Source organism: Gopherus flavomarginatus, chromosome 7 (genome assembly GCF_025201925.1).
Source record: "Gopherus flavomarginatus isolate rGopFla2 chromosome 7, rGopFla2.mat.asm, whole genome shotgun sequence".
NCBI lineage: Eukaryota > Metazoa > Chordata > Testudines > Testudinidae > Gopherus > Gopherus flavomarginatus.
In genome coordinates this window covers 84742617-84756474 of record NC_066623.1, presented here as the reverse complement: position 1 = coordinate 84756474, position 13858 = coordinate 84742617, and the positions used below count along the sequence as shown (strand labels likewise).

General features: G+C 40.2%; 1 protein-coding gene across 2 annotated transcripts in view; it reads left to right on the top strand.

Moving 5' to 3' along the window:
- The window catches only part of LRRC8D (leucine rich repeat containing 8 VRAC subunit D), an 87866-nt gene extending 74984 nt beyond the window's left edge, over positions 1–12882 (top strand). For both annotated transcript variants that reach the window (XM_050962127.1, XM_050962126.1), the window contains exon 2: positions 9983–12882. In XM_050962127.1, coding sequence (XP_050818084.1) covers positions 9985–12558 — 2574 coding nt within the window. In that variant the 5' untranslated portion in view covers positions 9983–9984 and the 3' untranslated portion in view covers positions 12559–12882. The remainder of the gene's footprint in view (positions 1–9982) is intronic.
- The last annotated feature ends 976 nt before the right edge of the window (positions 12883–13858 follow it).

Below are 13858 nucleotides of genomic sequence, written 5' to 3'. Positions count from 1 at the left end.
TATCCTGTCTACACTGCTATTTTTAGCAATGTGGTATCCCAGTGGCTCCCCCACTAGAGCTTTTCACTGCCGCATGTAGCTACACACCGTAGTGTGGCCGCAGCCTGCTTTTCACTGTGGCTATGCATTCCCTACATGCCACTGTCAGCGCTGTGCAGTGTAGACGTACCCTGTCAATCCACAATCTCAATATAGTCTAATTATAGATAGTTTCAAGCAACTAATTACTACGTAAGTAACAAGCTTCACTTGTGAATGTCATTTAACCTGAAATCAATGCTACTTCTATTGTCTCTGCTCAGATCCTTTTCTCTTGTAAAAGGTGAGTTAATCTGGTACTCGTGTAAATGAGGGACAGTTTAGCACTAGTCTGAAGCTGTTTGTGCATAGCTCTGGTGCACTGTCAGTCTTGACCTGCAGCACCAAGTATTTTTCTTGTTTAGGTTGGGCGCTGGTCCCTGAGATCTCCCTGACACAGTTTAGGAAGGCAGCAAGCTGGTCCCTGGTATCAAAAAGGTTGAGAAATACTACTCTAGGATACTTATTTGGTAGACACTAAAAACTGTGCCAGTTTGAGCATTGTGAATGTACATGAGCAGGAATTAGAATCAACCCATCAAATTTGTTTCCTGGTGACCTGAAGCAAGTGCTTGATTCCAGTTATGCTGAGGTGAAAAGTCAGTACACAAGCTCATTGTGTGGCTTAGTTCCATTAACAATATCTCTTAGTTTTGTGTGTCCTTCTTTCCTAGGTGGTGTGGCTCATACTGATTTAAAGCATGTGTAGCATCAAAGAATCCTGTGGCACCTTATAGACTAACAGAGGTTTTGGAGGATGAGCTTTCGTAGGTTAATACCTACTTCGTCAGATGCATGTAAAACACTGACTCTAAGCTCCTATTTAGATTGTAAGCTTTTTGGGGCAAGGGCCAGCTTTTGTTCTGTGCTTGTACAGCACAATAGGGGCCTGTGACTGGAGCTGCTAGGTGCTATCATAATTAATAGCATTTAGCAAAGCCATGAGAGTCTGCAGTAAAGACAGTGTTAATGCTGTGGGTATATACCTCATGAGTTGTAACACTGCAACAGGAAATGCTTTCCGCTCCCTCCCCTCTCTACTCTTTATTACCCTCTCTTGATTAGCTGTTGTGTTTGTGCTTGAATGGAAACAGTGAACACTGACTAGTATGAAGCTACTGTTGAGAGTCATGTTAATGAACCTCAATCTCTACTTTTTTCTTTGTTCTTCATGACCTCATTTATTGGCTTCCTGCAGCTGTACCCTTGTGACCTCTGCTTAGGCTTTCAGCTCATTTATACTCCAGTTATTCAAAGCTTCTGCTTTCTTCCTACTCAGATTCCTGTTCTCCACCTCCTACTGCCTTGGCGCCTTTTATGACCCAACTGGGGATGAGAGAGGGCCAAAGATACAGAGGCATGCGTGCACATGGCAATTGCAATTAGAATACTATTTGAAACCCTGCCTCATTTACCTCTGGTTGTACAGCTCTCCCCATGTGAAGGGGTCACTCTTTTAGATGTATGCTGCCCATCTGGCCTGACATTCCCTTGATTTGTTGCTGTGACTGGGGAGATGGCAGAGAGAGTGACAGTTAGACCAGCATAAAGGGACCTCAGTGTAACTGAGAATCAGGCTCATAGGCTCTCTCTGAAATGTTGTTCATAAATCAAAAGAACATTGTCACATAGTTTAACCCTAACGGACCAAAACCTGGGAGGTGCTGAGCACCTGCAGCTCCCACTGAAGCCTGTTTTGGACTAGGATGAACAGAAATGTTAGGAAACTTCTTTTGGTGGGTGGAGGAGGAAGGGGGCCTGTAACATTCCTCTCTGGCGTGAGAAATAATTTTGCTGTTCTAAGCATAAGCAGCACTGATTAGACCACACATCTGTGTCATGGTTGATTTATATATCAATACTTTCAAGCAATTATTAATTAAGTGGGTGGTATGCAGGGTGGATAAAAATCAATGATTTAAAAAAAAATCAGATTTTTTTTATTTAAATCGGACTTTTTTATAAAATGCTTTTTAAGGAAAAAACCTATCTAAAGGTAGGGAATAGGGATTATAAATTCTAATTTTATAGTACGAGACACAATATTCACATAATGTTTTTAAGGAAAGTTTTGTAAATGAGTTGCAGTAGTTCATGGATTAGGGACCCAATTTTATGGGGTTCCACAGGCTTTTGTATAGATTATTTAGGTTAATCTTTCTATATACCTACTGGGACTCAGCGCTCAGTCTAGAAGAGTGCTTATCGAAGCCGGTCCGCTGCTTGTTCAGGGAGAGTACCTGGCGGGCAGGGCCCGTTTGTTTACCTGCCGCGTCTGCAGGTTCAATGAATAGAAGATTGTTGGGGGCAGAATAGCTCTGGACAAGGAGAAGAAGTCTGGAGATAAATGTGAGAAGTGAGGGACATATGCTTATTTTGTTAAATCAGTCACACAAGAAGTATCAAAAAGCAGAACTGAGAAACATTTAAAATAGTTATTTAAAATCTATCTGTCTATCTATATATATATTTCTGTGTTGAGTTCTCCCCAAGACCTGATGAGTAGGAGCACTCAGCATAGAAATCTGCACTTTGCTGAATTATCAGTTTTGATTTGTATGTCACTGACAAAGATAATTGTCGTCAGAACTTTGAATTGTACCTGGAATGGAATAGGTAGCAAAACACAATTGTCATGTGCTTATAACTATTTATCCATCCTATTTCTCTTGAAATGGGAGGCAATACTGGTAGGTTTCCACTTCTTCTGAGAGTAACTAGAAGCAGTGAGTGATCCAATGGGACAGAAGACTTTAAACCATGCTAGGAAAGGGTGATGTTACACACCCAAGTAAAGTTTGAGGCACAGTCTCCTCTGAAATGAATCTGTCTTCTAGCATTGATTATGCTTTGTCTAGGTGAAACTTCAGGAAGTTTTCTCCCATCCAGATTTGAACTTCCACTAGGTTCAGTAACCCTATAATCCAGGTTTGGTGAAAATGAGGCATAGAGGTAAATGTCATCTGTGTGATGGTACCACTGGGTCCCATAATGCGTCATAATCTCTCCCAGGTTCTCTGTATACACATTATCCAGGAGGGACGACAAGATCAAATCCTCTGGCCCCTTGCATTAGTTTTCTAGGGATGAAGAGAAGATCTTCTCAATACCATTCTCTGAGATCTCTCTGAGGAAGCGTGGAACAACTGTAATCCCTCATACACTAGCAAGACACTGCAAGTATCAAGCTCATCATCCACTATATTAAAGTCACTTCTAGTCACCCCATCTTCTATAGGGTATAACACAAACAGAAAAACCCTAGAGAACATCAGTGGCAATGATCAGAGAGGCATGGAAAGACTTCGATATGAGCTAAGAATAAATATATTGGGACTATCTTACCTTTCTGAAAGTGATGGTTAATAGCTAGCGCTGGTCCAAAAAAAAGAGGAGGGAGAGAGGGGAATAATGTGTGTGTGAATGAGTGAGTGAGAGAGAGTGTGTGTGAGTGAGCTGAGTGAACTTTCTGTGTGGGGGAAAAAATTCATCTAGTTCAAACAGGCATTTTTTTGGTTGGAAAAATTTTGGCAGAAATATTAGATCAACTCCAGTGAATGACGTTGATGAAGTCATCTTTCCATTTTCAGAGGGGTACAAAGACAGGTGGGCTCATCTTAGTTGTTGGGAACCTGAAAGTAAAATGGGTGGGGTTGTTTTTGTTTGTTTATCTCTTCCCCCCTCCCCCGACTCTCTGTGAAATTAACGAAAACATGAAATGGTTTATCAAATAGGGCCTGTAACTCTCAGATACTCCTGTTTTTACAGAGACAGCCAGATGAATTTTGATCAGTGAGTACAGGAAGCAGTGTGATGTAAATAAACATAAAGAATGCAAATCAAGATGCTGCTTCCTATTCCAATTATTCCTTTAGATTTTACACTGATCTTATTTACAAATAGAAGAGTTTAATTTGTGACCCAGTAAGAAATAGCCCAACATGTCCACTCGCTGTTTGTTTGAGTAGTTGCTTTCTGAGGTCTGCCAATGAAACTCCTGAGCTGTTAATCACATCTCCCAGGGGCTGTGCTAATACTTACTTTTCAAAAACTAATTAAAGGGGATTTAATTGGGCAGGCAACACAATTTATGTAATAATGGTTACAGTTGTTGAATTATTTGAAGCCTGTAATTTAGATCAGTAGTATTATCTTTCTGTCTGTGCAGATGTAATTGCCAGCGGTTCTCATTCTGCGCTGATTGTTTTAACTGCAAGTAATTTATGGTTTTTTACAATCACATCTAAGAGAAAGTGAGACTATGGAGAATATTTCCTTTTTCAATAAAAGTACAGATACATTATACTCAGATTAGGTTGGAGCTTTTAGGAATCATTAAACTTCCCTGATATCTACCTATATAATAGAATAAATTAAAATATTTTTAATTTTAGACCTCCCAAGTCACCTTCACAATGAAAGGGGAGTTGGTGCACTCATGTTGCCAGGACTTTGAAGGTTCTTTCTAAGATTTTAGGAGGAGGTGAGAGTAAAACTGAGGTTCCTAACCAAGCTAACCATAATTTATCTGAAGAAGAGAGAATTCTCACAGAAAATTGCGTTCTGATTTGGGACATGGCATTGCTGATAAATAATGATCCAAAGAGAGACTAAGATAAAATTCTATCATCTTGACTACTTAGATTGGCTAAATCAATGATTTTTGTTGGAAGGTTTAAATAAGGAGTGGAGGTTATTCATCAAAATACAAGGATTTCCTGTAGATAGCTTTCTTGTGTATTCCTGTTATTTATGTAATGTTAAGCTGTCATGTTGTAATAGCGATAATTGAAATGACTAGTTTTACATCAAAACTGAACTGAACCACACTGTCTTAAACTAAGTGTCTGCCCTCTAAACTCTGTTAGGGAATGGAAATCACTGAAAAACATCTTCAGGGACCAAGACGTTCTAGTTTCAGTCATGGACTAGGGTGTCAAAAAAGCAGTGCTTCGACTGGGAGACTGGAGGCCTATTTTCCATTCAGTGCCTGATGAACCACAAGGGCTAGAAGGAGATGAGTTTTTTTACCACAGGAAATCAGGTGCTTGGCTTTCCAATGGAATGGTATGTGTTCTCCAAGGTTCTAAGATGCCAACCTACAGAATAGGCTGCCCTGGATCTTTGCACAGAACTCCCGTTGACTTCAACAGGGAGCCTGCTATAGTCAAAGTGTTGTTTATGGCCCTGGTTTTCTAACTCCAGGCCACAGATCCAAATTTAAACTATAGTTTGTCCCCCAATGCAGAATGAGTCTGATATTCCTACATTAGACTTACAGGAGTAATTCAGTTTCTGCCTTCCCATCAATCCTAATCCCTGTCCCCAAAATGAAGATGAAAAATGGTTGTGAAAGAAATTGCTTTCCAGTTTATGAAAGGGTATTACAAACTATGGAACAAAAAACATGTTAAAACTGTGTAAGTACTTAAAGCTGTCTTTTTTAGTAAAATTATCATAAAAACAGTGGCAAACTTGTTGTCCTGTCTTCAATTTAAGTCTCAGGTCCTGCAAATCTGAAATAGATGGAATGTGAAAAATTAGCATTGAAGTATGAATTCAATTTTTATGGTTATTAGTTCAGTGAAATTGAGAAGATTAAGGACTTGTTGTGGATGGAGTATATCAAATTCACTTGCAGCTTGTCAGAATGTGACTTATGAACTGTGTGGACCTTTTTGGTTTTTTTGTTTTTAACTCAGAATGCCTAAATATTTTACAGGTGGGGAAAGGAGAGCTGGTTTTCAGTTCATAGACCCAACGATACCAGCTAGAAACTGTCTACCTCTCTTTTTATGCTATGCTGAATTTTAGATTGTAAAACATCATCATTTTCCATGTTTCATAACTGCTGATCTCTGTTGAAAGAGCAGTTCTTCTGTGAGCTTCAGTCACTTGAAAGAAAAGACCTGTTCAGAGAGCTGAACGCTGTTCTTGTGTAAAGCTCTTGTTACATCACACTGGCTGCAGCCTACAGTAAGAGGATTACAGCAACTATCAAGTTTACTGAAACTTTTGAATAATTTTGTGTGTAGGACAAAGTCTGCAATAGATTATTAAATAAAAAAAATCAACAACCACTTGAACTCTTGTGCTCTTTCTCTATTTTGCGCATTTCTTTCCCAGCCCACTGGATGACTTTTAACTTGCTGATGTGGCCAGTTTTCAGTGTTATACAAATGTTCTCATGGCATTCTTTCTACACTGTGAAATTAAGCCCTTGGTGGCAGTTGTTTTAGAAATAGGTTCCCCTGAACTGAAAATGGCTTCTGCTAGTGTAGACTGAATGAAACCACTTTCTGCACAGTTACCCTGTGTCTACATAAGGAAGTTTTTGAGAAAGATGCTGCTATTGTACTACCACCAGTAGCAGTAGTATAGTGGTGGGAACGGTAGAACAGACTGGCAGCTAGTTCTCTGGCTACTGCATCGGCTGACCATGCTCAGCATAGGTCTAGCTGACAATGGGCAAAATGCCAGTAGCTGTTGGTGACCTGTCTTTGCTAGCTGTCTCACCACTGCTACTGTTCATTGGTGGAGAAATTTTATTAAAATTCTGATGTAGACCAGACCTTGCAGAAAGTATCTGAGACCATCAGAAGCCTTATTTCAAAGCCCCTTTGAAAGATCTGTACAGGAAAAAATATTATTAATATTATTTTCCTTTCCCACGCTGGGTGGGATAGCCATTTTGCCACCTATGACCCCAGTCCTCAGGGGTGGGGGAGGATCATTATATATTTATCTGTCTACATACATTACAAATGATTAACATACGATGTCTGGTTCTAGTCCCATTGAAGTCAATAGGAGTTTTGTCATTGACTCCAGCTGAAGCAGTAGTGGGCCTTTCCAGCCTGGGGCTGTATTCTCTTTACTGTGGAGGCTGTTCGCTTTGGGATTCCCCCAGAGTAATCGTGGGCGCAGGAATCCCTGGTAAAATGGCTCCAGTGGAGCCACATTGAGTGGATGGCGTCAGTGAAGGCCAGCATCAGTCTGGAGGTACTGGGTCTCTAAGCAAATGACCATATCCACCAGGTTTGTGAGTGGCCCCCACACCTTGTTTTGACAGAGGGAGGGAGGGAGAAAGGAACATGCTGTCCTCATCCCCTCGAACGGATCGAGAAAGGAACATGCTGTCCTCATCCCCTCGTACGGATCCTCATGGAAGACTGCCTCCCTCAAAGCTGCTTCCTGCGAGTTTCGTCACAGGAGGTGATGATGTGGGCCATGGCTTTTGTGTTGTAGCTACAGTGTAGGTAGTTGTAGCAGCATGATGGCTCTGATTCTTCTGTTCTGGGCTCCTATTTTCAGGTGCCTATAACTTTCTGACTAAAATTTGGCTTTGGCTGAAATGTCTCATGCTCATTCTCAGCCTAAAGGTGAACTCTATTTATATAAGAAGTTGGCCAAATGGAATGTGGCCAGTTCTTGAGTTCTGCACACAGATGTGAGCAAGAGGCAACTATTAATTGCACTATTTGGCCTGTAAATATTCAGTGTCTGCTATAGACTCTGTCCAAGCTTACTTGACAAGTATGAAGAAATATGGATTAGAAATAACCAAGTGATCCCATGCTGTGCACGTGCACTTGTGACTGTACTCCCTAAGTAACAAACAGCAAACTGAGGTGTACTTCTGCGTAGATCTGAACTGCCACACAGTTGAAATAATTAACCCAGCTGATCCATCCTAGGCCTGTCTGCTTTGGATTCTCCTAGTATCCTGATGGGCCATTCTCATCATTAGCTACTCCTATGCATCTGAAGAAGTGAGCTGTAGCCCACAAAAGCTTATACTGAAATAAGTTTGTTAGTCTGTAAGGTGCCACAAGTACTCCTGTTCGTTTTTACTCCTACTATGTTAAACTGACTGTATGTGATACAGATTTCCCTTCCCCTTCTCCCCCTCCCCCCACCGCTTGTGTGGGTATATGTGATGCACGGGACACATGCACTACATAATTACAGATGAAATTACAAATTTTAGTCATGAATATAACAGTTAAACTGGTGTTTTTACCACATCCTGGTTGTAAGGGAAGTTTATTCTTTGATCAGATGGGTTCAGCCCTCCAGACTGCATAATAATAAAAGGAAACAGCTATTGGATGGGCAGTAAACTATGCTGCAACAGAGATTGGGTGGGAATTCAAATCAGATTTACAGTTCAAGGTAGCAATGGATAAAATTTAATTGGAAGACTAGTTTGCTATTGTCAAGGTTTTTTCCTTACTTTGAACTTTAGAGTGCAAATGTGGGGGACCTGCATGAACACTTCTAAGCTTAATTACTAGCTTAGATCTGGTACCCTGCCACCAGCCATAAATTCAGTGTCTGGCACACTTCCTGTTCCCCCAAAACCTTCCCTGGGAAACACAGATCCAAACCCCTTGAATCTTAAAACAGGGATAAATTAACCATCCCCCCTCCTTTCCCCCCAGACTTTCCCCTCCCTGGGTTGCCTTGAGAGGCTTCACACAGATCCAAACTCCTTGGATCTTAAAACAAGGAGGAATTAACCATCCTCCTCCTTTCCCCCCACCAATCCCTGGTGAGTTCAGACCCAACCCCATGGATCTTAAAACAAGGAAAAATCAATCAGATTCTTAAAAAGAAAGCTTTTAATTAAAGAAAGAAAAGGTAAAAAATTATCTCGTAAAATCAGGATGGAAAATGCTTTACAGGGTACTCAGATTCATATAGACCAGAGGGACACCCCCCTGCCCCGCAGCCTTAGATTCAAAGTTACAGTAAACAGAGGTAAAAATCCTTCCAGCAAAAAGAAACATTCACAAGTTGAGAAAACAAACATAAGACTAATCCACCTTGCCTGGCTATTACTTACAATTTTGAAACATGAAAGACTGATTCAGAAAGATGTGGAGAGCCTGGATGTACGTCTGGTCCCTCTTAGTCCCAAGAGCGAACAACCCCCAAAACAAAAAGCACAAACAAAGACTTCTCTCCACCAAGATTTGAAAGTATCTTGTCCCCCTATTGGTCCTCTGGTCAGGTGTCAGCCAGGTTTACTGAGCTTCTTAACCCTTTACAGGTAAAAGAGACGTTAACCCTTAACTATCTGTTTATGACAGCTATATAAACTGAGTTCCAGATAATTGTCTTTTATTTTCATTAACTGAGAAACGAAAGATTCTATCTGTTTTCCAGACTGTTTTAAATAGTTTGAATATCTTACTATAAAATAAAAATATTGAAAGCAGCTCTTTTAGTATAGAATTTTTATATAATAGCTGAAACATTAACATTGCTAAGATGTGAGTTGATGGTACCTTAGGAAAAGGATCTGATAACAAAGGAGAGAAATGTATTGTGGGGTTTTTTTTAAGCTTATTTGAATGCATTGGAAATGAGAGGCTTTGTCATATTGTTATAAGAGAGTGCAGAATGTTTTGCAAAATGTTGTATATTTTTTCTGTTTTAAAATATATTTTTAATTAACACTAATAGAGTGCTTTACATATTCAAAGTGCACAGTGCAATCACTTTTACAGAAACTGGTTTTCACAAGGTGTATTCTATTTGCTATTCACGTTTTTAAAATATATCAACTACAGCTCTTAACAGTCCAGATATTTATATCATACAGTGCAAACCTGTTAAGTGATGGCTCTCTCTAAATATAATTTGACAGTAAGTAAAGAGAGAGATGTTGTTGTTTTTTTTGTTCTAGAGACACCGTACACCCTTGAAAGGATCCTGTCTGGCTAGCTTCCATTTTATGGGGTGGTGGACAAGAGCATACAATTCAACAAAATACAAAGAGCAGTGGAAAACTTTTTCAGATTCTATATGTCTTGTGATGTTACGCTGTTCAATAGAAAAAAAAATTGCCAGTCTGTCAACAACAGATGATAGTAACTTATGTTTTGTTTTGTTTCAGGAATGTTTACCCTGGCAGAAGTTGCATCACTTAATGACATTCAGCCAACTTATCGCATCCTGAAGCCATGGTGGGATGTATTTATGGATTATCTTGCTGTTGTTATGCTAATGGTTGCCATCTTTGCTGGAACCATGCAGCTGACCAAAGATCAGGTGGTCTGCTTGCCAGTATTGCAGTCTGCTGTAAATTCAAAAGCACAACCCAGCATACCAGAGAATGCTGATGTTACACCAGGATTTGAAGCAGCCACTGATCAGGATAAAGAAATGGCAATGAGAACAGTTTCCTTTGAAAGTGCACCTACCATAACACCAGACATACCACTGAGCAGAACTACCTATTCTCAGTTGCAATCTACTGTATCAAATCAGGAGCCGAAGAATGAGAAACAGGATTCTTCAGGCCGAAAAACCAATTTGGATTATCAGCAATATGTATTTATTAACCAGATGTGCTATCATTTGGCTCTTCCTTGGTATTCAAAGTATTTTCCCTATCTTGCTCTCATACACACTATTATTTTAATGGTCAGTAGCAATTTTTGGTTTAAATATCCCAAAACTTGCTCAAAAATTGAACATTTTGTGTCTATATTAGGAAAGTGTTTTGAATCCCCGTGGACTACAAAAGCATTATCTGAAACAGCATGTGAGGACTCTGAGGAGAACAAACAGAGACTAACAGGTGCCCAATCCCTGCCAAAGCACGTTTCCACTAGCAGTGATGAAGGAAGCCCAAGTGCTAGTACTCCTATGATAACCAAGACTGGCTTCAAGTTTTCAGCTGAAAAGCCAGTGATTGAGGTTCCCAGCATGACTATTTTAGATAAAAAAGATGGAGAACAAGCCAAAGCCCTGTTTGAAAAAGTTCGAAAATTCCGGGCCCATGTGGAGGACAGTGACTTGATTTATAAACTCTATGTTGTCCAGACAGTCATCAAGACCGTAAAATTCATATTTATTCTTTGCTATACAGCTAACTTTGTAAATGAGATTAGTTTTGAGCACAACTGCAAGCCAAAAGTGGAGCATTTGACTGGCTATAAGGAATTTGAGTGCACACACAATATGGCTTATATGTTGAAAAAACTGCTTATCAGCTACATTTCTCTCATTTGTGTGTATGGTTTTGTCTGTCTGTACACACTCTTCTGGTTGTTTAGAATACCCTTAAAAGAATATTCCTTTGAGAAGGTCAGAGAAGAGAGCAGCTTCAGTGATATTCCTGATGTTAAAAACGATTTTGCATTTCTTTTGCACATGGTAGATCAATACGACCAGTTGTACTCAAAGAGATTTGGTGTCTTCTTGTCAGAGGTAAGTGAAAACAAGCTGCGTGAAATTAGTTTAAACCACGAGTGGACATTTGAAAAGCTTCGGCAGCACGTCTCCCGCAATGCACAGGATAAACAAGAGCTGCATCTCTTCATGCTATCAGGGGTCCCTGATGCAGTGTTTGATCTGACAGACCTGGATGTGCTGAAACTTGAGCTGATTCCTGAAGCAAAAATCCCAGCTAAAATCTCCCAGATGACTAACCTTCAAGAGCTTCATCTCTGTCACTGCCCTGCAAAGGTTGAGCAGACTGCTTTCAGCTTCCTCCGTGACAATTTGAGATGCCTTCACGTGAAATTCACAGATGTTGCAGAAATTCCTGCTTGGGTATATTTGCTCAAAAATCTCCGTGAGTTATACTTGATAGGCAACTTGAATTCTGAAAATAATAAGATGATAGGGCTTGAATCTCTCAGAGAGTTAAGACACCTTAAAATTCTCCATGTGAAGAGCAATTTGACCAAAGTCCCCACCAATATCACAGATGTGGCACCGCACCTAACAAAACTAATAATTCACAATGATGGCACCAAGCTTGTGGTACTGAATAGCCTTAAGAAAATGATGAATGTAGCTGAGTTGGAACTACAGAACTGTGAACTGGAGAGAATTCCACATGCCATTTTCAGTCTGTCTAATTTACAGGATCTGGATTTAAAATCAAATAGCATACGCACAATTGAAGAAGTCATCAGCTTCCAGCACTTAAAAAGACTTACTTGCTTAAAGTTGTGGCACAATAAAATAGTCAACATTCCTTCCTCCATTACTCATGTAAAGAACTTGGAGTCCCTTTATCTCTCCAATAACAAACTCGAATCCTTGCCAGTCGCAGTGTTCAGTTTACAGAAACTCAGATGCTTAGATGTAAGCTATAACTCAATTGCAGAAATTCCAGTGGAAATTGGATTGCTTCAAAATCTGCAGCATTTGCATATCACAGGAAACAAAGTGGATATTTTGCCAAAACAGTTGTTTAAATGTGTGAAATTAAGGACTTTGAGTCTGGGGCAAAACTGTATTACCTCGATCCCAGATAAAATTGGTCAGCTCGTGCAGCTAACTCACCTGGAACTGAAGGGAAACTGCTTAGATCGGCTACCAGCTATGCTAGGACAATGTCGGCTTCTCAGGAAAAGCGGGCTTGTTGTGGAAGATCACCTCTTTGACACTTTGCCTTCAGAAGTTAAAGAAGTATTGAATCAAGACACAAGCATTACCTTTGCTAATGGGATTTAAATACAGGTGTAACTCCCAAGCAGCTGACTTCCAAGCAGCAAATGCTAATGTGCAAGTTATTACAAGATCATGAATTTTAGAAATACTGGAATCTTTGTAAGAAAGAACCATTAGCAGGATGATAGGTAATGTAACTGAGTGTTCAGTGTTTGTAGCATTTTAAATGATCATTTCCAATTTTTTTGAAAGAAAAAATCCTTAATCTCAATTTTTTCTTTTAAATTGTTTGTAATTTGGATGCTGCCGCTTTTGAATGTTTACAAATTGCTTGCCTGCTTAAAGTAAGTGATTGATTAAATTGAGGACCTTTTTCTTACTATATAAGTTATTCTTTAATGTCTGGACTTTATTTCCCCCCCCCCAAAAAATGCGCAAAAGTAAGTTACTACAGTATTATCCTAAAAGCACTTAATCCTCATACATTGCTGCCTCACTTACTGAGGATGTATGTCTTCCTTTGATGTTGTGAACTGCAGCAAAACTTCCAATTGTTTTACAAAGGGGTGTACAATTTGCTTGTGGGAGCAGGGCTCTCCACATCCCTCTCCAACAAAGCCTGATTTTTTGGATGAGATTCCCATCATAATCCACCAGTACTAGAGCACCAGTCCTTTGTACACAGTGCTACTTCTGCTAAGCAGTAAAGGCCTTTCCCCATTTCAGAATGCATGTGTGTTGCCCACTGTGCTCCCAGATACTGCTAACTGAAGTGGTGATAGATGGTCAAATGTAGATCCTTGCCACTAAGCTGTTGGATTGGCCCTAGGACAAGTACTGAACTTCGTCATTTTGAATTGTTTTGCACGATGATGGTGGAAGGTCTTTAGATAAAGATACAGTGGTTTCACTACTGCTGCTTTATTCCTCTACAGAGCCTTCCATCCAGAAATCTCACAGTGCTCTATAAGTACTGATGAATGTTTTGTCTTACAACACCTGATGGTTAAGTCCATAAATGGGTATTAGCCAGGATGGGTGAGGAATGGTGTCCCTAGCCTCTGTTTGTCAGAGGATGGAGCTGGATGGCAGGAGAGAGATCACTTGATCATTGCCTGTTAGGTCCACTCCCTCTGGGGCACCTGGCATTGGCCACCGTCGGTAGACAGATACTGGGCTAGATGGACCTCTGGTCTGACCCGATATGGCCGTACTTATGTTCACCTGCGTGAAGGAGGTGGGAATCAGCCCTATTTCACAGATGCGGAATGTGAGGCTATGACTTGCCCAGTTTCACACAGGAGGCCTGACAGTCTGTGCTTTTAACCACAAGATAATCCTTCCTCCAAACAAATCCAATTTT